Here is a 24877-nt window from a genome sequence, read left to right as displayed (position 1 = left end):
AGATCTAACGTTTGTATCATCAAGTACTGGGAGGAAAGGAGAAAGACGGCAGGAGAGAAAAAGTACTCATAAAAATAATGGCTAGGGGCCGGCCCAGTGGCGCAGCGGGTTAGGTGCACACACTCTGCTTTGGCAGCCTGGGGTTCGCAGGTTCGGATCCCAGGCACACACCGATGCACCGCTTGTGAAGCCATGCTGTGGCAGCATCCCATGTAAGTAGAGGAAGATGGGCACGGATGTCATCCCAGGGCCAATCTTCCTCAGCCAAAAGGAGGAGGATTGGCATCAGATGTTAGCTCAGGGCTGATCTTCCTCCCAAAAGAAATAAAATAAAATAATGGTTAAAAACTTTCCAAATTAGGTAAAAGAAATTAATCTACAGATTCAAGAAGTTAGTGAACCCAAAGAGAATGAATTAAACAGAGAAAATCACAAAATAAATGAAACCAAAAGCTAGTGTTTTGAAAAGGTCAATAAAATTGATAAAACTCCAGCCAGGCTAACCAAGAAAAAAAAGAAAAGACAGAAATTACTAATATGAAGAATGAAAGACAGGCCACCACAACTGATCCTATGCACATTAAAAGAATAATTAAAGAATACTATAAACAACTCTATGCCCACAAATATGATAACCTAGATGAAATGGACCAATTCCTTGAAAGACAATCTACCAAAACTCCCACTAGGAAAAGTAAATAATCTGAATAGGCCTATATATATAAAAGAAATTCAATCAATAATCAATAACCTTCCAAAACAGAAAGCACCAGGACTAGATGGTTTCACTGGTGAAATTCACCAAACATTTAAATAAGCATTAATACCAGTCCTTTAAAATCTCTTTCAAAATATAGAAGAACTCCCTAACTCATTCTATGAGGCCAGCATCACCCTAACACTAAAACCAGACAAAGACATCACTAGAAAGGAAAATTACAGACTAATTACTCTAATGAATGTAGATGCAAAATCTTCAGCAATATTAGCAGAGCAAATCCAACAAAGTATAAGAAGAATTATACAGTCATGCACCGCACAATGACACTTCCGTCAATGACAAACTGCCTATATAACAATGGTCACATAAGATTAGTACCATATTGCCTAGGTGTATAGTAGGCTATACCATCTAGGTTTGTGTAAGTACACTCTATCATGTTTGTACAATGATGAAATTGCCTAACAATGCATTTCTCAGAACATATCCCCGTTGTTAAGTAATGCAAGACTGTATGTACACCATGGGCAGATAGAATTTATTCCAGGTATGCGAGATAGGTTCAACATTCAATAACTATTAACGGAATTCACCACATCAACCAGGTTAAAAAAGAAAAATTATATAAGCATATCAATAGATGTTGAAAAAGCATATGACAAAATTCAACACACATTTATGATAAAAACTCTCAGCAAACTAGGAATAAAGGAAAACTTCCTCAACTTGGCAAAGAACATTTGCCAAAAAACCTATAGCTAACATTATACTTAATAGTAAGAAACCAGATGCTTTCTTCCTAAGTTGGAGAACAAGACAAGGATATCCCCTTTCACCACTCTATTTAACATGTACTAGAAGTTCTAGCTATGCAATACGGCAAGAAAAGGAAATAAAAGCTATACAGATTGGGAAAGAAGAAATAAAATCATCTTTGTTTACAGATGATATGGTTGTCTATGTAGAAAATCCCAAACAATCGACAAAAAAACAAAAAACATGAAACCTCCTGGAACTAATAAGTGATGATAACAAGGTTGCATGATATAAGATTTATTCACAAAAATCAATTGCTTTCTTATGTAACAGCAAGGAATAACGGGAATTTGAAATTTAAAACACAACATCAATTACATTAGAACAAAAAAATGAAATACTTAGGTATACACCTAACAATAGAAGTACAAGATCTATATGAAGAAAACTACAAAACTCTGATGAAACAAATCAAAGGAGATCCAAATAAATGGAAAGACCATCTATGTTCATGGATAGGAAGACAATATTATTGTCAATTTTTCCAAACTTGATCTATAGATTCAGTGAAATCCCAGCAAACTATTATGTGGATATCAATAAACTGATTCTAAAGTTTATATAGAAAGGGAAAAAACCCAGAATAGCCAACTCAATACTGAAGGAGTACAAAGTCAGAGGACTGACACTACCCAATGTCAAGACTTACTACAAAGCTACAGTAATCAAGACAGAGTGGTATGGGTAAAAGAGGAGACAAATAAATCAATGGAATAGAATAGAGAGCTCGGAAATAGACATACACAAATATAGTCAACTGATCTTTGACAAAGGAACAAAAGCAATTCAATGGAGAAAGAACAGCCTTTTCACCAAATGGTGCTGGAATCACTGGATAGCCACATGCAAACAAAACAAGACAAAAAATTTAGATACAGAGTGTACACCTTTCATAAAAATTAACTCAAAATAGATCACAGATCTAAATGTGAAATAAAAAATTATTATACAACTTCTGGAAGATAACATTGGAGAAAATCTAGGTGACTTTGTGCTTGGACATAACTTTTTCCATACAACAACAAATGCATTATCCATGAAAGAAGAAATTGATAGGGTGGACTTCATTAAAAATAAAACTTCTGCTCTGAAAAAAACACTATTAAGAGAATGAAAAGACAAGCCACAAACTGGCAGAAAATATTAGAAAGCCACTTATCTGATAAAGGAATGGTATCCAAAATATACAAAGAACTCTAAAAACTCAACAATAAGAAAACAAACAACCCAATTAAAAAATGGGCAAAAGTTCTGAACTGCCACTTCACCAAAGAAGATATACAGATGGCAAATAAGCATCTGAGATGTTCAACATCATATGCAAATTAAAACAACAATTAGATACCACTACACACCTATTAGAATACTAAAAATCCAAAACACTGACAATAGTAAATGCTGTCAAGGATATGCAGCAACAAGAACTTTCATTCACTGTTGGTGGCGATGCAAAATGGTATAGCCACTTTAGGAGATGGTCTGGCAGTTTCTTACAAAACTAAACATAGGCTTACTATATGATCCAGCAATCATGCTCCTAGATATTTACCCAGATGACTTGAAAATTTATGTCTACACAAAAACCTATATATGAATGTCTATAGTGGCTTTATTCATAATTGCCAAAACTTTGAAGCAACCAAGATGTACTTCAATAGGTCTACAGATAAACTATGGTATATCTGTACAATGGAGCATTATGCATTGATAAAAAAGAAATGAGCTATGAAAAGACATGGTGGAATGTTAAATGCAATTGCTAAGAAGCCAATCTGAAAAAGCTACATACGGTATGATTCTAACTATATGACATTCTGAAAAAGGCAAAACTATGGAGACAGTAAAAAGATCACTGGTTGCCAGAGGTTCTGAGGAAGGGGGACAAGGATGAATAGGTGGAGCATAGGGGATTTTTAGGCCAGTGAAACTATTCTGTATGACACTGTAATGGTGGATACATGACATTGTGCATTTATCAAAACTCAGAACTGTACAACACAAAGAGTGAACCCTAATGTAAACTACAGACTTTAGTTAATAATATTGTACTAATATCAATTCAACAATTGTCACAAATGTAGCACTCTAATATAAGATGTTAATAACAAAAGAGATTGGAGGGAGGGAGGGGAAATGGGAACTTTCTGTACTTTCTGCACAATTATTCTGTAAACCTAAAACTACTCTAAAAAATAGTTTGTTTTTTAAAAAGTAATAGAACTGTACCACAAAAGAAGTCAATTTTACTGAATGTTCATTTAATAAAACAAATCCCAGACACATTCTATCAGAGATACAATTAAGTTTGCTAAATAAGTTTAACTTATCTATCTATAAAAATATTTCCCACTTAAATCTATGAAACCTTGGTTTAAACTTTACTCAGCTCCCTTTTAAGCCAAATACCTTCTGGAATTTGCCTCCAGACAAAATCTGAAATCCTGGCCCACAATGAACATATATGTGCTTGCACATGTTTGCATTCATACACAATTACTGCACAATGAATGCATGTTGCCTTCTCTCCCGGTCTTTACCAATAGTGTCAATAATATACTTTTCATGGTTTTCCATGACATAAATCCTAACCAAACAGCAATTTGGCTGCACCTAGTAAATTCTGGTCTCCTTCCTAAGATATATACAAACTAATTAAAATTCTAACACGGGGCTGGCCTGGTGGCGTGGTGGTTAAGTTCGTGCGCTCTGCTTCGGGGGCCTGAGGTTTGCGGGTTCAGATCCTGGGCACGGATCTGCACACCACTCGTCAAGCCACGCTGCGTTGGCATCCCACATATAAAATAATAGAGGAAGAAGGGCACAGATGTTAGCTTAGGGCCAATCTTTCCTCAGCACAAAGAGGAAGATTGGCAACGGATGTTAGCTCAGGGCTAATCTTCCTCACACACACAAAAAATTGTAATGGGAAAAAAAATCCATTCATTAAATAATTTGAATAGGTTACCAAGCCCTGGGATAAGCTGGCAGAACACTTTAAAAGAAAAAAGTCAGCATCTCTATTTGATTCACAGACAATGAGGAAGTATGGGCACTCAGCGAGATGAGTAATGGTATGGCCTCCTTGAAGCAACAGGCATGGCAAATGACTTTTGGCAGTTGTGTGGAAAGTACTTTACAGCTATCATTTCTCACCCAAAATGCTTTGTTCCTCATCTCTGAAATGCTGATTCTAAACAGATGGCATGATCATCTGTTAAAGAAATTCAAGCCAAGAAAACAAGCAGAAAAGCTGATTTCCAATCATCTTTATTATATTTGACTGGAAAATTCTATGAAACAATCCTAAGTGATTTTTCTTAAACAAAGCAAACATTTATGAAGGGCCTACTATGTGCTTCTAGATGATGACAAATGGTTTCTGCTTTCGAAGAGCATGGGTAGAGTGGAGACAAAAGCCATTTTGCTCTGCCAACCCACTGTAAAAACAAAGACAAAAGTCAATGAGGTTGCTTATCATTAAAGAAAAAGGAGACAGGAAACAATTTAGGTTTCTTTAGTAATCCAATAGTGTGATAGAAGTCCTAGGGTGTTTTTACATCACTGAGGAAAAAAAATATGTAAATTCTTAGGAAGCAATCTTTTTCCACAAAGAGATAAGTGTTCAATTTCCTTAACTTAATTTGTTCCACAAAATATTAAACTGAATTCTACCTGAGCAGAGGGAAAAAGAAAAAAGAAAAAAAGAAAAGCAACTCTTCAGAGAACACATGGATATGCCTAGGTAAGGGGTTATTCTGCTCTATTCCAGGGTACATGCTCAAATTGGAATGTTTTCTAGAATCAAAGAGCTAAGGGTCCAAGTTAATGTAAATACTAAACCAATACAGGAAGGCATCTGTATAGTGTGTTTGTGTTACGGTCCATGTGCAGAAACTGGCCCATTTACAGAAATATATCAAGTCATTCAAAAACCAAGATTGATGGCTCTGATTTCTGATGAGTAGAGTAAATACACCCCGCCCAAGTGGGATCTGGTTCTGCTTCCTTTCTAATGCATCTAAGACAAGTGTTCAAAGATCTTAATCTTCCTTAAGTATCTTTAAATGGATTTCCAGTGTTCTAATTATCTGTTTACTCCAAGTATAGTTAATATCACATACGTACCTCCAATAGACCACTTTTAATTGGCTTTTAGTGTTTTTTATACAACACTGTATCTGATCTGAAAATCACAGCTACATTCATCTATTTGCAAGCACACACATTTCTATTTATGAGTCTCTACAAAGACAGTGATGGGCAATGTTAAAGATTAATTTCAGAATGACAGACTAACCTGTAAATGACATACTAAAGGAAACAATTTTCTCCTCATAGATCACATTGGAGCTAAAAAGCCTAAGGCAGAAGTTCTCAAACCATGGTCCAGGAAACCATGAGGGTCCCTGAGACTGTTTCAGAGTTTGTGAGATCAAAATATTTTCATAGTAATACTAAGCCGTTATCTCCCTCTTCCATGCTCATTTTCTCATGACTGTACAGCGGAGTTTTCCAGAGTCTATAAGATTTGTGATATCACAAGAGATTGACTGCACAAGTAAATGTGAGAATCCACCTGTCTTAGACTAACCTAGACATTATCAGTAGATATATCTTAAGTTCTTTGAGGTCTTTACAATTTTTAAGAGTGTAAAAGGGTCTTGAGACCAAAAAGTTTGAGAATTGGTGGCTCAGGGCATATTCATCTATATTAGTTTTCCCACCAAAACTGCAAATAACTAACAATCTGAAAAAAAAGTTTTACAACTATGGCAGTTGTCCTATAAGTTAACAAATTTGCTTTTAAATGTCATTTATAGGCTGTTTCTATTGCACCTACATCTACTCAACCACTTAGAAAGGGAAAGAATTTCCTTAGAAAATATTTACTCCAATCCATTAATTTCATAGACTCAGTGGCAATATCAGGCCTTGAACCAAAGTCCAGTTAGGGAGATAAGGCAAAAAACATATAATAATAAAATGTACAGAAGTTCTGCTTCTGTTACAAGAGAATGAGCACCTCACAAACTAGTCCTACCATAAATAACAGCTGTAGACTCTAGACAAAATACAAAAAGCTACTTACCTGAGGGTTCTGGAGATTGATCAATGGCAGGTAGATTTTGGAGGAGACTCAGAACCTGAGTCCATTCACTCTGTGAGCAACCAACACACAGAGTGAATCTCCCCTTTTCTGCGGCACCGCCCTGAGGGTGGCTGCAGTCAAACTCCAACAGAAAGACAACTATCTTCCTGGCCGGAGGAAACAGGGAAAAGAGATCTGGCATTCAAAGCCACCAGAATGGAGGAAGCCAAAGAATGCCAAATTTGGCTTAAATTCAATCCAAGTCTCTATGTGAATCCTAAACCACACACATATGAGGGAAACAGAAAGCAGGTGTGCCTAACGGTAAAAGTACTGAACTGAAATCTGAGCCAATGCCCACTGCAGGTGCGACAGTTTGAGTAACCAAGTTAACTACCTGCTAAAATAAAAATACTGATACTCTTCAGAGCAAAGTAACAAAATCCAGAGACTCCACAAAATTACATTCACAATGTCCAGGATACTATGCAATATTACCCAATATAAGAAGAGCTAGGAAAACATGATTCATTTTCTAGAGAAAAGACAACCAACATATGCCAACCCTGAGATGGCCCAGAAACAATATCCCTAATAAACACAGGGACCCTTAAATTATTACCAGATCAAATCCAACAAGATACAAAAACAGATTATATATCGTAACCAATTCAAGGTTATTCCACAAATGCAAAGTTAGTTAAACATTTAAAGTTAAGTCAGGGCCCGGCCCGGTGGCGCTTCGGCAGCCCGGGGTTCGCAGGTTCGGATCCCGGGCGCGGAGCTACACACCACTCATCAAGCCACGCTGTGGCGGCGTCCCATGTATAAAATAGAGGGAGATGGGCACGGATGTTAGGCCAGAGCCAATCTTTCTCAGCAAAAAACAGGAGGATTGGCATCAGATGTTAGCTCAGGGCTAATCTTCCTCAAAAAAACATATAATAAATAAAGTTAAATCACTGTAGTTCACTCTATTAACAGAATCAAAGAGAAAATCACATGATCATTTCAATAGACGCAGAAAAAGCACTTGACAAAATTCAACATCCATTCATGATAAAAACGCTCAGAAACTAGGAATAAGAAGGAAATTTCTAAAACCAATAAAGGGTACTGCTAACATTATATTTAATGGAGAAAGAATGAACTTTTTCCCCTTACAATCAGGAACAAGGAAAGGATTTCCACTTTTATCACTTTTATTCAACATTGTACTGTATGTCCTAGCTACTGAAATAAAGCAGGGCCAGCCCACTGGTGTAGTGGTTAAGTTTGTGCACTCTGTTTCAGTGGCCTGGGGGTTCACGGGTTCAGATCCTGCGCGCAGACCTGCACACTGTTTATCAAGCCATGCTGTGGCGATAGCCCACATACAAAAAATAGAGGAAGACTGGTACAGATGTTAACGCAGGGACAATCTTCCTCACTAAGACAAAAAGCCACAGACTGCAAGAAAATATTCCCAACACACGTATCAGAAAAAAGACTTGTATCCAGAAAAAAAAAATACACACACACACACTCTTTAACCCCAACATAAGAAGATAAAAATCCCACTTAAAGTCGAGGAAAAAAAATTTGAAACTACTTTACATGTTTACTAGGACCGAAAAAATAAGTAAATAAATTGTAGATAATGGGAGCCACTATCAGAAAAAGCTACTACAAATAAACGAAGTGAGGAGGAAGGCTAGAACAAACCCGGTGGTGTTAGAGTTGAATATATTAGTATGAACTCATGTTTATTTTAATATATAAGGAGATAGATACTTGTGTATACCAGCTCTGTCCACTGAGAGGGCCTGTAAGTAGTTACAACCCAGTAGCAACAAGCACACTCAGTGCCCAGATCTTGTTTCTAAATACCATTATTTAATGAAAGGAACAGGACTCCATGGAGAAATAGCTGATTAGGGCTGAGACAGGGAAAATACAAGATGAGCCTAGATCATATAGTGCCAGAAATTAAGGAAGTGCAAACAAACAAAAAAAAGATGGGGCATGTCAAAAGGACACAGGAGTCAACTTGAAAGAAGTCTCGATGCCACAAGTTCAAGGCCACAAGTTGAGCACAAAAATAAATAACAAAGTATTGGATTATAACCTAAAGTATAAAATAAATATACACAAGTCCACACTGATAAATAAATGATTGAATAAATATATAAATGGGGGGGCAGAACAGGGACATTAGGTAAAAATTAGGAAATCTGAATAAAGTATGGACTTTAGTTAATGATTATTCATCAATACAGGTTCATTAACTGTGATAAATATACCATAACTAAGGTAAGATGTTAATAACAGGGGAAACTGGGTGTGGGTTATATTGGGTAACTCTCTGTACGTACTATCTTTGGAATAACTTTATAAATCTAAAACTGTTGTAAAATAAAAAGTTGACATAAAAAAACCGAACCTTAGTGGAAACACTGGTGAAACCTGAATAAAGTCCACAGTTAACAGTAATATATCAAGAATCTGACATGTTAATTTCTTGGTTTGATGATATACCACGTCACGTACCGTGTCAAATGTAACATGGTTATAAAAGAGGTTAACATTAGGGGAATAACATTAGGGGAAACTGGATGAAAGGTATATGGAAACTCTCTGAACTATCTTTGCAAGTTTTCTGGAAATCTAAGTTTAAAGTTTATTTTATTTTATTTTATTTTTATTTTTTGTGAGGAAGATTAGCCCTGAGCTAACATCAGATGGCCATCCTCCTGTTTTTGCTGAGGAAGATTGGCCCTGGGCTAACATCCGTGCCCATCTTCCTCCACTTTATATGGGACGCCACCACAGCATGGCTCGACAAGTGGTGCACCAGTCCGCACCCGGGATCTGAACCCGCGAACCCTGGGCCACTGAAGCGGAGCGCGCAAACCCAACTGCTATGCCACCAGGCCGGCCTCAAAAGTTTATTTTTTTGATGGGCAAAAATATTTAACAGTTAACACTTCTTAAAAGATACATGAATGTCCAATAAAGATATGAAAAATGTTTATCACAGAAACGAAAATATAAACCAAAATAAAATACCACACATCCATTAGAATAGCTTAAACTAAAAAGACTGACCTCTTAAACAAATGGACAAACCTTTGAAAGACATAAGCTACCCAAAGCTCATTCAAGAAGCAGATAACTGCAATAACCCTACAACCATTAAAGCATTGAATTCCTAGTTCAAAACCCACAAAGAAAACTCCAGGCCCAGAGGGCTTCACTGGTAAATTCTACCAACCACTTAAGAAATAATTCCAATTTTACACATGTTCTTCCAGAAAATAGAAGTAGAAATACTTCCCAACTTACTAGCTGTGGCCAGCATTACCCCAACAACAAAACCAGACAAAGATTACAAGAAAACAAAACTACAGACAACATTCCTCATGAATACAGATGCCAAAATCCTTTAAAAATCTGAATCTAGTAACATACATAAGAAGAATAATTCATCAGGAATAAGAGGGGCTTTCCCCAGGAATGCAAAGTTGGATTAACATAAAAAAAAAAAAAAAATCAATGAAATACATTGAACCCAATTTCTTATAACAGAGTTAATTACATTTGATCTTAGGAGGTAATCTAATTTCTTTTAGCATCAAATACGCCTTCTGACTGTATTTACACTTAGGCTAAAACTAAAATTAATTCTTACATATTGAAAATGCTTGGGTTGAGTATGATGACCTTGGTCCAATTTGGACAGGGAAGGAAGAAAAAAAGATAATAGTAAAGGTTTCTAATTTGCTACAGGTAAACCTTAAAGTAGATAACTAACAAGCACATGGCATTATTCCCTGAAAGGAGACACGTTCACCACAATTTCTATCTCTATTTGTCAAACGATTATGGGAAAGTTGCTTCCTTTCTTCAGGCCTCATTTTCCTGTCCTTTTATAAGAGGCGATTATGCTAGATTCATTTTAAATTCCACAAATATTTACTGAGCACCTACTATGTGTCAAACATTTTTCTAGACACTGGGGAATACTGCAGTGAAAAGAAAAAACCAGACAAAACTCCCCTCCCTCAAAGACTTTAGAGAGACAGACAAATAAAATACATATGTAAAGTATTTAGCATACTAAAGGGTAATAAATACTATGGAGAAAAATAAAGCAGGGAAGGAGGCAGAATGTACTGAGGGTGTATGGTTTTAAGTGGGGCTATAAGGGAACTAGATGATTTCTAAGTTCACTTTCAGTTCAAAAATCCAATGGTTTTCTTCGATGTTGACTAGGCAGCATAAAAATACACAGTGAACCCCTGAACCTGACCCCTTTAAACTTACACATTCACATTCCATCACCTTGCTCGGGTCACAGCTTATATTTTAGCAAAATAGGATTAAACATACATTTTTCCATACTGAGACAAAGCATATGCTGTCATTTAATGAAACAAGTAATTTCCCAGTCTTGCTTTGGGAGAGGAAAATAAGAAAAAACCTAGCAATTTATCCCCAAAGGTTCTAAAAATGTGGCATTTTTATACTCAAGAAAAGATTAAAATTAGCTGTTTTTCTCTTCCTCCAATACATTTGTGGTCAGGAACTTTGTCCTTTATTGGGTCTAAGTTACAACAAGAGGTGATTTAACAGCTTCTCCGAAATGGAAGATTTTCCATAGGCAAGAAAAGTCATATGAATAGTATTACTACTATAGTTACTGCAGCTACCATATTTTGTATGCCTGCAAGTGCCAGATACAGCACTAGTCATTTTATATATTAGGTTGAACTATATAAAACTGCTATTTATAGGTCAAATCAGCAATTTTATATGTTTCAATACGCTGTCACCCATTAATTTCAAATTCCATGAGCGAAGCCTGCAGGTTAACTGTGTTGCTGCTTTTCTACAGTTCATCTATTAAATTATTATCTTGGGCAAATCTTCAAGGTAACATGGAACTTTTGTTTGGGGATATAAAGGCCCTCCGCCAAGCTGACAGTGCTGTAAAAGACAACTGAAGATACTGCCTATCTATGATAACAAGTTCGTGCAAACAAATACTTTAAAATTTTTAGTTAGGACTTAATTTGAGGATTTGAATTTTATTTTAAGTATCATAATCCATAGCACTAATTTTGTCAAAAGCTATCCATAGCCATGTGGCTTCGTTTTGAGAAAAGCTCAATTTATTAGTTATACCCACTATTCTGCTTACAAAGACAGAATCTTCATTCCAAAATTAATATTTTTTTTCTCCACTAGAAAGAGTATAAAGCCACCCAAAATTATACTAATATCTTAAATCTGTCCATTTGGATTGGGATTTCTATTTCTTTGGAAATGCCTCATTAAAAGAATCTTTCCCAAAAGAGAATATTGTCCATAAACCAGCCTATTAAGTTCAATCCAAATAATTCTAAATTCACCTTTTAAGAGTAGATTAGTCCCTAATGTTTATTCTTTCTTCTTCTGGCAGCTATTTTTCATTCACTATACAGTTGTGTCCAGAGTTCATACGTATAAGACATTAATAAAATAGCTTTTAATTATCTTCTAAGTAATTGTATGTAATCTAAAGTTTCATCTAGCAGAAAAGGGCAGGCACTTTGTATGTTACATTATTAACAGACGGGAAAGTTTATTTCCAACATTTAAATGCCAACAGAAGTCTCAGTGAAACGTTAAGAGAAAAAAATAGAAAGAAAAAAATACAAGAAGAACGTGACGATCACATTTAGAAATCAAGGAGTTTAAATAGGCAAATATACAAAAACCTACCAGCTCATTGCTTGTAGACGTGAGTCTTAGTTTTTCTTCAATTTCCTTTCCAATTTTCTGAACAGTTACCTGAGTCTGTTTAATTGCACACTGGGCTCTATGAAGCCTAGAAATAAAAGTTGTAGAAAAATTTAAGTGAGTTAACTATAAACTCTCAACATAGAGCCACAAATTTAAATGGAACAAAATGAGGACAAACCTTCTGGGATAAACAGAATTAATAATGAACTCAAATTGATCGTTTCATAATTGTCTAGCATATTTACAATGAAATAACAGGAAGTACAATATGCTCTAAAAACACTCTTTCTATACCTGCCTGACTGCCTCTGACTCACTGAGAGTTAAAATCAAGAACTCACAGGAGTCTGGAAGAGACACTGGAAAATAATCTGGTTGAATCCTATCATCTTACAGATGTGGAAAGTGAGGCCCAGAGAAATTAAGTGGCTTGCTAAAGCCACTAGGAGAACATCACTGCTATCAAGGCTGAATATTACTTGTGGGTGTCCACAACGAAAAAAACAATTAACAATAATCCCAGTTAAGAAGGTTGAATTAAAGCAGCAGCCACTTTGAAACAAGGAACATTGAAAAACTTAACAGCTACTTTTCTTTTTTGCTTTAATGATGGGTTTATGTTTTTTGTGTGTGTGAGGAGATCAGCCCTGTGCTAACATCTGCCAATCCTCCTGTTTTTTTGCTGAGGAAGACTGGCCCTGGGCTAACATCCGTGCCCATCTTCCTCCACTTTATATGGGATGCCACCACAGGATGGCTTGCCAAGCTGTGCGTCGGTGCGTGTGGGGATCCGAAGTGGCGAACCCCGGGCTGCCGCAGCGGAGCGCGCGCGCTTAACCACTTGCGCCACCGGACCAGCCCCCTGGGTTTGTGTTTTTTCTTGGTCTCTTTGTCTTCAAATATAGCTTATATATTTCTTATATATGTACATATTAAAAATGGTCAAATTATCTTTACTCCTTGATGACATGATTTTCATGTAGAAAATCATTAGGAAATCTACAAAACAACTACTAGAACTAATAAAGTCACAGCATAGTAGGTCAATATACAAAAATTCAGTTATATTTCTATATATGCAGCAATAGTTGCACAATCCCAACAGGCTGGGGTGTTTTTTTGTAGAAATTAAGAAGCTGACACAATAGGGTACTGGCATAAGGATCAAAAAATAGACCAACAGAATCAAATTAACAGTATAGAAAGCGACCTACACATATATGGCCAATTGATTTTGGACAAAGGAACCCAGGCAAACTAACAGAGAAAGGAAAGTTTTTTAAACAAATGGAACACTGGATAAACATAGTCGGAAAAAAATAAATCACATTCCCTACACCTCACAGCATACACAAAAAATTAATTCAGGAAGATCATAGTAAACATAAAAGCTAAAATCATAAAACAAGGAGAATCTCTTGCAACCTTGGGGTAGGTAAAGATTTAGAGAAGACACAAAAAGCACTAGCCATAAAATTAAAAATGGATAAAGTGGACTTTACCAAAATAAAAAAGTCTTTTCATCTAAAGATGCCATTATGGAAACATAAAAACAGTCCATAGACTGGGAGAAAACACTTGCAAAACATCAATCTGACAAAGGACTGTATCTGGAGTATATAAAGAACTCTTACAAATCAGTAACAAAAAGACGATCCAATTAAAAATGGGCAAAAGACTGAAACACTTCACAAAAGAAGATAAAAGAGTGGCCAATAAACACAGGAAAAGGTGCTCAATATCTTACCATCATGGAAATACAAATTAAAATCAGGAGATACCATTTCACACCTGTTAGAAGAGCTAAAATTAAAATGAGAACACCTAATGCTAGCAAGGATGTGGAGCAACTGGAACTTGCACACATTGCTGGTAAAAGCGTAAAACAGTACTATCGTTTTGAAAAACTGTTTCTTACAAAGAATTCTACTCAGCAATATAAAGGAACACACCACTGATACACACAACAATATGAATGAATCTCAAAAACATGTTAAGTGAAATGCCAGAAACAAAAAAGTACACACTGCATGATTCCATTTATACAAAGTTTAAGAACAGGTAAAAGCAATCCATGGTGACAGGCTGTGTGGGGCAGGATCGACTGGCAGAGAGCAGGGGGAACAAAGAAACTATCTGAGGAGGGCCGGCCCCGTGGCTTAGTGGTTAAGTGCGCACACTCCACTACTGGCGGCCCTGGTTCGGATCCCGGGTGCGCACCGATGCACCGCTTCTCCGGCCATGCTAAGGCTGCGTCCCACATACAGCAACTAGAAGGCTGTGCAACTATGACATACAACTATCTACTGGGGCTTTGGGGAAATAAATAAATAAAAATTAAAAATTAAAAAAAAAAAGAAAAGAAACTATCTGAGGTGATGGAAATGCTCTATATCTTGACTGGGGTGAGTGGTACATGGGTATATATAGAATCTAAACTGAAGATCTATGCATTTCACTGTATGTAAATTTTACCTCAGTTTAAAAAAATTGGTCAACAATCCTAACCTGAAAGTTACCCTATATATGAGGAGGTTCATTTTATTAGGAATTTGATGGCATCAATACCGCTGCCAATATTATTATTATTTTGACACTATGCACTAAAAACATTCATGACATATTCTGCACTTTCGGAAACTGCCTGATGGTTACTGAGGATTTCTGAGGTCATCTAAAAGGGAGCAACTCTTACTACAGCCAATTTGCTCATGAGATCACTTATTCAGCAACTTCCCCAGGGCTCCTAAGGAATCCAAGACAGGAGATTACACTCCATCCTACTGCCTCTTGCTCTGGGTGTGTGTGTGTACACACTCTCTTGATAGTAATACCCTCTTACAAAGGTGGCTCTAAAGAAATTTAAAAGCAAGGAAAGGCTCTTTTATGATGTGGTCCCAGCCTACATCTCCAGCCTCATTTCCTGATATTCCTTACCTTGCACACTCAACTCCAGCAATACTGAACTACCGACAATTCTCCAAATACATCAGGCCATTTCTTGCTTTTGTACCTTTGAGAGAGCTGTTCTATCTGCCTACAGTTTTCCCCGTCTCTTAACAGATAAATACACTCCCAAATCCATTAAGAGGCAGCTCAAGTATAACCTCTTCTTCAAAGGCCTTCCCTGACTATTCCAGACAGGTAGAGGTACTCCTTCCTCTGGAAATCCGCAGCATCATGTATGTATACAACACCACTAACAAAGATTATAGAACCACATTTTACAGCAACTGTTTACTTCCCTGTGTATTTCCCTACTAGATGCTTCTGAGAAAAAAAATCTCATTTTTTCATATACATTCCCCGTACTTAGTACAGATGTAGCACAAACGAGGCATTCAAAACTTATTTGCTGAGGGGCCGGCCCGGTGGCACAAGCAGTTAAGTGCACGCGCTCTGCTGCGGCGGCCCGGGGTTCGCCAGTTCAGATCCCAGGCGTGCAGCAACGCACTGCTTGGCAAGCCATGCTGTGGCGGCGTCCCATATAAAGTGGAGGAAAATGGGCACGGATGTTAGCCCAGGGCCAGTCTTCCTCAGCACAAAAAAAAAAAAAAAAGAGGAGGATTGGCAGATGTTAGCACAGGGCTGATCTCCTCACCAAAAAAAAAAAAAAAATTTATTTGCTGACTGAATGTCGACTAATACCTAATTATAAAAGCATAGTCCCAAGATTTGATTATTTTTAATTGATATCAGTGCAATAGTAAAAGATTAATGTAATTGTTTTCTATATTTAGAACTTCAAAATATTACATTCAAGGGCCGGCCCTGTGGCTTAGTGGTTAAGTGTGCGCGCTCCACTGCTGGCGGCCCAGGTTCGGATCCCGGGCGCGCACTGACGCACCGCTTCTCCGGCCATGCTGAGGCCGTGTCCCACATACAGCAACTAGAAGGATGTGCAGCTATGACATACAACTATCTACTGGGGCTTTGGGGGAAAACAAATAAATAAATAAATAAAATTATATAAAAAAAAATATTACATTCAAAACAAAAATCACATAAATTAAAGACCCCTCATTCAGGTATGGAAACAAGCAATTTTTATTAAAAATGCTATCAGAATTCTAATAACAATAGGCATTATCAACCCACAGCAGAAATCAATAAAACAGCCTGTTACTTTAAAAGGGGGAAAATGTTGCCTAAAACTCACTGGTACTATGCAAACAACCTTGTCAAATGGTAAAGACTTTAAAAATAAAAATGATTCATGACCATAATTAATGTATGACTTCAACTATTTGGCTCTCACTGCCCCAGACGCTTTCTGATCTTACCTTAGGGGCTTAAAACACACAGACAGAGTCACATTTCCTCCAATCTTCAGTGTTATCCAAATAGACTTTCAGAGCCCCTGCTACATCAAGACAGAGCTAATAACGTCCCCCTTTCAAACCTAACAGGAGGATAAAAGTTTGAAGTGTTTAGGCTTTTAAACAAAACATGGGACATCCTGATTCCCCTAGGGGTAAGGAGGTGAAGGACTGACAGGAAAAGAAACAACTGCTTTACCTCCAAACCAGCTAGCCAGTTTCAGAGGAATGTTTCTTGATTTTGCAAACTAGGAAATGACACCATAAAAAAGAAATATACAACATCTAGTCATCTAGGTGACTGGTCAATACCAACACTAACACTCCCAAGCTGAAATAAAACTCAGGTATTATATCAAAATAAATAGGTATTATATCAAATAAATAATAATGATACCGGCTCAATACGATGTTGACATAAGGGAAGCCATATTGCAGAAAAGAAACCCTACTGTAACTTTGAATAGCCTCTGACTAACTAACCCAGCTGGATATGCACTAACTGCTCTGTAGATTTTACAACTCCTGCTTGTGCATGTACCTCCCAGCTGCGATAAGATGATAACTTTGTTCTTTTGAGTTCCTTAGGAATGTGATGACCTCAGAACAGACAGATGCTGATAGTCATCATCAATGAAAACTGAAAGATCTGGCGTGGTGCTCCCAGTCTGTAACACCAGAAGGTCAACATTCCTAACCCCCTCCCCTATAACCCACCAGCCTACATAACTGCTGTAAGGTTTTGTGCCCCCTTAAGATGGTTCTTTGAGACATTAGTCGGCCATCTTCCCTCTTACTAGCAAGCTGTAATAAAATGACCTTTCTTTTCCACCATCTTGCATCTTGATGATTGGCTTTTGTCTCTCAGTGAGCAGATAGTGCCCTTTGTGCCCTTAACATTAATAAATATTAAGATCATACCAATCAGATATTAACAATAATCTCAGTAAAGAGAAGTTAGGAGATGATTTTTGTTAACCATATCACATCTGAAAGGCTGCATTCAATTTTAAGATGAAGAATGACAAATCAGAACACCTAGAAAGGCAGTGAAGTATAGTTCCTTATGGCTTGCAGGGAGAGATAAAAAGGGAGAAGAAAATATAGGAAAGACAGGAGTCTACTGAGAAAAATAGATACCTTATCATTAATGGCTCTGTATTTCACATGAAGGAGCTTAGGTTTTTATTCTAAAGGTATTAGGAAACCATTAAAAGTTTTAAGCTGGAAAAGATTTAATTACATTTGCACTTTAGCAAGATCTTTCTTCCTGTAATAAGGTGAATGGGACACAGAGAAACAAGCCTATAAATAGGAAGGCTGGTGTGAGGTTATTGCAACAGTTGTAGCAAAAGTTTAGACACTGTCTTAAATTAAAATAGTAACAGGAAGAATGGTGTACATGTGAAAAGTGAAAGAGAGGGAAAGATAAAGAACGATGCCTGAAAACAAATTACCAACATCAAGAATGCAAGAGAAGACATCGCTACAGACCCTACAGACATTTAAAGGGAATTAAGGGAAAATTATGAACAATATGCCAATAAATTAAAGATTTTATTTATTTATTTTTTCCCCCCAAAGCCCCAGTAGATAGTTGTGTGTCATAGCTGCACGTCCTTCTAGTTGCTGTATGTGGGACGTGGCCTCAGCATGGCCGGAGAAGCAGCGCGTCGGTGCGAGCCCGGGATCCGAACCCGGGTCGCCAGCAGTGGAGCGCGCTCACTTAACCACCAAGCCACGGGGCCGGCCCCCCAATAAATTAGACAACACAGAGGAAACAAATTGCTTAAAAACCACAAGTTTTCAAAACAAATGAAATAGAAAATATAAAAGCTGTTATAGAAACTAAATTTGTAATTAAAAACTTTTTCATATAGAAAACTTGACTTGAGGTTCAGATGGCTTCACTGGTGAAATACTAGTCTTAACAAAAATCTTTCAAGGAAGAGAGAACACTTTTCAATTTTTTATGAAGACCAGCATACCCCTGATGCCAAAACATGACAAGAAAAGAACATTACAGACAAATACACATGAACATAAATGCAAAAATCATTAACAAAATGTTAGCAAATAAAATCTTCCAACGTGTGAAAAGGATAATACATCTTGACCATATACTCCTCAGATAATACATCTGAGGAGTACAAGGTTGGTTTAACATTTGAAAATCAATCATGACAGCATGAAGGAGAAAAACCATATTATTATCTCAAAAGATGCAAAAAAAAGCATTTGATAAAATCCAATACCTGTTAATGATTAAAAACAAAAAGCCCTCAACAAACTAAAGGAAAAAGGAGAGCTTCCTCAATCTAATAAAAGGTTTATACAAAAAAATCTACAGCTAATGTTATACTTAAGATCAGGAACAAGGAAAGATATCCACTTTCACCACTCTATTCAACACTGTACTCAAGGTCCAAACCATTATAATAAGGCAATAAAAAGAAAAATTCATAAATATAGGAAAGGAAAAAGCAAAAATGTCTATTCACAGATGCCATAACTGTGTACATAGAAAAATCCAAAAAAAACTATAATCAAACTCATAAATAAATTTAGCAAGATTGCAAGATTCCAGATTAATATACAAAAATCAATAGGTATTTTTATGTAACATCAATAAATAACTAGGAATAAATCTACTGAAAGATGTGAAAGACCTGTACATTGAAAACTATAAAACATCACTGAGAGAAATTAAAAAACACTTAAACAAATGGAAACATCCATTTCACAGACTGGAAGACTCAGTATTGTTAAGAAGTCTCCCCTAAATTTATCTGGAGAGTTAATGCAATCTCAATCAAAACCCTAGCAGTCTTCTTTTTTAACTGACAAGGTGACTCTAAAATTGATATGGAAATATAAAAGTCCTAGAATAGTCAAGAAAATGCTGAACAACAAAGTTGAAGGGCTTACACTACCAAGATTTTATGGCTTATCGTAAAACTACACTTTTAAAGCAGTAGTAGTTGCATAAGACTAAACAAACAGATCGATGAAACAGAATTCAGACTTTAGAAATAGACCCATTCATATATGACCCATTTATTTTTTGATTAGAGAAAGAAAAGCTTTGTCAATAAATGACACTGAAATAACTGGATTTCGATATGGGGAAAAAAATGAACCTTAATCTCTACCTCACATCATATACAAAAATTAATTTGAAATAGATCAAAGACCTAAACATAAAAGCTAAAACTATAAAGCTTCTAGAATAACATGTAGGCAAATATACTTATGACTTTGGATTAGGCAAAGATTTCCTAACAGGATATAAAAAGGCACTATCCATAAAATAAAAACTTATTATATCATATTTATCAAAATTTAAAACTTCTACTCATCAAAAGGTATTATTGAGAAAATGAAAAATCAAGGCACAGAGTGGGAAAAATATTTGTGTTTTTTACATATATATATAAAAACATAAAATATATATATAATATATATATATATCTGACAAAGGACTTGCATCCATACTATACAAAGAATTCCTACAAATCAACAATAAAAATACTAACAACGCAATAAATAAAAATGGGAAAAATATTTGAACAAACACTTCACAAAATTATAAAAATGGCCAATAAGCACATGAAATGGTGCTCAATATCACTAGTCACCAAAGAATTAAAAATTAAAATCATGGGGCCAGCCCAGTGGCATAGTGGTTAAGTTCATGCACTCTGCTTTGGTGGCCCGGGGTTCATAGGTTCAGATCCCGGGCATGGACCTACAAACCACTCATCAAGCCATGCTGTGGCGGCATCCCATATACAAAATAGAAGAAGATGGGCACAGATGTTAGCTCAGGGACCATCTTCCTCAAGCAAAAAGAGGAAGATTGGCAACAGATGTTAGCTGAGGGCCAATCTTCTTCACCCCCAAAAAAAAAAAAAAAAAAGATATACTAGTACAAGCCTACTACAATGGCTAGAACTTACACAACTGACAATACCAAATGACTGCAATGAGTAAAGCAACTGGAACTTTCAAACATTGCTAGCAAGAGTGTAAAACTGTATAACTACTCTGGAAAACTGTTTGGCAATTTCTAATAAATTATATATATACCTCTAAATGAGCAGGTAGCTCTATTGTTAGGTATAATAAGAGAAATGAAAGCATACGACCACAAAAGACTTGTAAGGATGTTCCTAGCAGCTTTACTCATAACAGCCAAAAAGTGGAAAAAACTCAAAGGTACATCAACAAGATAATGCACAAGCAAACTGTGGTAAATTCATAGAAATATCACTCAGCAATAAAAAGGAATAAACTACTGATCTATACAACATGGATAAATTTCAAAAATTGTATGTTGAACAAAAGAAGTCAGAAACCAAAAGAGTACAGCGTATGATTTCATTTATAAGAAGTTCAAGAACAGGAGAAGCTAACAAATAAGGGAGCAATAAGAAAAGTGTATAACTCAGCCAGGGGTGGGAGTGAGGGTCTCAGAATGACTGGCAAAGGGGCATGAGAGAACTTTCTGCGTAAAGAAAAATATTCTACATCTTGATTGAACGATGACAACGTGGGTGTGTATATTTATCAAGACTCACCAGACTGTACATTTAAGTTCTCTGTATTTTATTGTGGATAAATTATACAGTAAAAGAAAAAAGGAAAAAAAATGGTAGTTGGTTTATGGCTTGGGGAACCAAGAAAATGGTGCTGTCATTTATTGAGATGGGAACACAGAACGAGCAGTTTGAGAAGAAAATTCTACGTTCAGTTTGAGGTGCCTATGCAACAATCAAGAGGAGGTGTTGAATATGAGTTGAATACAAGGATCTGGAGCTTAGGAGACATCTTGGCTAGAGATAAAAATGTGGCAATCATTAGCACACAGATGGTTATTAACGCTGTGAAAGTGAATGAGATGATTCTAGAAGACTGTGAGAATGAGAGAGAACAGAGCCTAGAACAGAATCCTGAGGAATATCAATATATAAGGGATTAGAAAAATAAATAAATAAAAAGTTGCAAAAAATTCTGACCCAGAATATCCAGAGAAGTAGGACAGGTGGGAGAGCTGGTGTCACAGCAGTCAAAAGAATAGAATGTCTCAAAAGGAAATAATGAGTACTGTCATAAAATCAAGTAACCTAAGCCCTAGACAGTATCTACAGATTTAGAAACAAGGACTTGATTAAACCATTTCAAATCTGTTCACCTTCCTCCATGTGCACTGCCACCATCATCTTTCCCCTAATCAATAGTCTATCCATAGTCTCCTAACTGGTTTCTAAGCTTCAACTCTTGCTCTTTGCAATTCCACTCTCTACTGAGTACCAAAGGTAACCCTGTTCATCATTTGGTCAGTACTAACTGTAGCTTATCTGCCCAGAGAGTCTCCAGAATGCCTGCCTTATAGAGCTATATCTATAGTCTGATATCACCTACATCACTATGCACGTTGCAACATGTCAACAACCTTCCTAGTGAAAGCAGGGAAACAAAATATAAAGACTAAAGACTTTGCCCCAACCAGCAGCACGGTCCAGTACTCCAGGTTTCTCTTTTCATAGGCTAAAAGAGATAAGTTCTCATTTACACTGCAATTACAGAGGCTTGGATACATGTCTATGATTAAATTTCCTTAGAGACAACTAGAAATATCACAATCTACACTTATAACTTGAAATATTAGTGTGTCTAATGCAGCTATACCTAACCACTTTATCCTTCTTCACCTCTGATAGACACTAAATGTTTTGGATACTCTAGGCTCTCTAATAGCTAGTGTTTGATTGTCCGTACAGTTCCTTTCATTAGGTAATATACCTAAAGGTACTTAACATATATGTAACTTCTAGCCATGTTTATAACACCTTCCATCAAAAATAAAAGGATTTTTGTGGTGACTAAAAAGGCTGCGACCTACAATTTTTTCCACACTAAATACACTAAATATTTTCAATATTTTTTTAGAATTCTAGTCAAATAAATCTAGATACCATGATAGTCATGAATCACCACAGTGCTCCAAACTTCTGATGTAAAGAACCACAAGATAATGCATGGGTATTGTTTTAAACCACTAAATTTATGGTAATTTATTATCCATCAGTAGAAAACTAACACTCTTTTCCAATCCAAATCTTGACTATCCATCTTTCAAGGCCAGCTCAAAGATCATCTCTTCATGATTTCATTTACAGAGCACATTATCACATTAGTCAAGATTACATCTATACTTTATAAACCTTTACCTTAATCCTTTATCTGATAATAATCAACATTTTTTTTCTTTTTTGGTGAGGAAGATTGGCCCTGAGCTAACATCTGTGCCAATCTTCCTCTATTTTGTATGTGGGATGCCACCGCAGCACGGCTTGACTAGTGGTGTGTAGGTCCGTGCCCGGGATCTGAACTCGCGAACCCCGAGCCGCCGAAGTGGAGCACGAGAACTTAACCACTAGGCCACTGGGTCGGCCCCTCAACACATTTTTTAATTTATTCATTCATCCTATCTTCACACTGAGCACCTTTCATGTTGCTAATACTGAGTCTGGTGTTAAGAGAAAAGACAGTGGAGACAGTCTATGTTCTCCAGAAACATACAATTTATTTACACATTCATGCAACAAACATTTATTAAGTGCCTAACTGTGAGCTCATGCCCTGTGTTAGGTAATGGAAATATAGAGATCAGAGATATACATCTTATATTCATAATGCTCACACTTTGTGGAGAAATGAGTATGTAAACAATTATAATAATGGGATACATACTATGGTAGAGGTGTATATATAGGGTAACAGCTGAGCATAAACAAGAATTTATTCTGGGGGAAGGGTCTAGTGGAAGCAAAGGTCTTCTAGGAAGAAGTAAAAGCTAAGCTGATTTTAAAAGGAAGAATAAGAATTAGCTAAGTAAAAAAGGAGAAAGATATTCCAGACAAAAGGAAAGGCATGTACAAAAACAGAGAAGAAGATAGCACAACATTTTCAAGAAGTGCAAACAGCTTAGCAAGGATGGAACACAGGGTCATATGGGAGGGGACGGCAAGAGATGAAGGTATAAAGCTAGGCAGAGGTCAGATTATGAAGGCCTGGTATATCAGGCTCAAAAGTTTTATTTCCAAGACAAAGGAGTAAGTATTAAATCGGGAGACCTGACCGAATGTATGTTTAAAATTGAAGACTACTTGGGCTGCAGTGTGAAAAGACCAGCATACTTCCCAGTACAAAACAGACCCAGAAACTCCTTTTGGAAGAGGAAGAACTCAAGTAGAAGCCCAGGAATAGTTAATAGTTAATATTTGGTAGGGCTACCCACTTGTCTGAGTTGTGGTCCTCCTCAACAGCCCTGGGAACACGGTTCTATCTAGAGTTCATATCATACTGTAATCATCTGTTTACTGCCTTTCTCCACAATGGGATTCCATACTCCTTAAAAATCTAGACCTGTATCTTATTTGCGTTTGTGCTCCTGAGTTTCCCCGTGGTACCTGGTACAGACCTTCAACACATATTACTTCCCTTCCCTCCCTCAGGAAGAGGGAGGGGCCCATCTCACCCCTTCTCTTAAACCCTCAAAGCACAGTAGACACTCAGTAAATAACAGATGACTATTTTAAGATTTCTTCTGATTCTGTTTTTCTCAGATGCTATGAAATATTTGTTGACTGATAAATTTACTCATGTTTTCTTGTAAGTGTATCAAGTATAGAAAAACTCCTGGAAAACTGCCTTGAGAACATTTTTAAAAGTTTGCAAATCACGTACTATTACAGTACAAATTTCTGATTGTCAAAATCTGTCTTAAAGAGTGATTTTTATAAAGGAACATAGCAATTCAGATATGTCTGCCTGGAACAAGGCAGAGAAGGTCTATCATTTCTCATTCTAAATACTAGATGTCTCTCAACATAGCCTGAATTTTTCTGGCAGTCACATTCCACTGATTATTAACATTGACTTGGCTGTTGACTAAAGGTTCTTCATCTTTTTTTACTTAGGCTGTGCCCATATGTCGTCTTCCTCTTCTCATACAGTTGGTTTGGGGACTCAAGTATAAGGCTATATCCTTATCCGAATTAAACTTCATCTTGAAATTTAAGATGGGTTGAATATATATTCTACCTTCCCTGTCCCCAGAGATCTTCCTATATACTGAGTAATCACCATCTTCATAGCCTC

General features: G+C 36.6%; 1 protein-coding gene across 2 annotated transcripts in view; it reads right to left on the bottom strand.

Annotated features, from left to right (window-relative positions):
- The window catches only part of UVRAG (UV radiation resistance associated), a 287747-nt gene that overhangs the window by 141625 nt on the left and 121245 nt on the right, over nucleotides 1–24877 (bottom strand). For both annotated transcript variants that reach the window (XM_004434016.3, XM_087433467.1), the window contains one exon: nucleotides 12372–12477. In XM_004434016.3, coding sequence (XP_004434073.2) covers nucleotides 12372–12477 — 106 coding nt within the window. The remainder of the gene's footprint in view (nucleotides 1–12371; nucleotides 12478–24877) is intronic.

The sequence above is a fragment of the Ceratotherium simum genome, chromosome 7 (genome assembly GCF_057802395.1).
Source record: "Ceratotherium simum simum isolate JZ-2026a chromosome 7, ASM5780239v1, whole genome shotgun sequence".
Classification (NCBI taxonomy): Eukaryota; Metazoa; Chordata; class Mammalia; order Perissodactyla; family Rhinocerotidae; genus Ceratotherium; species Ceratotherium simum.
The sequence above is the reverse complement of the archived record's forward strand: the minus strand, read 5'-3'. Positions and strand labels throughout refer to the sequence as shown.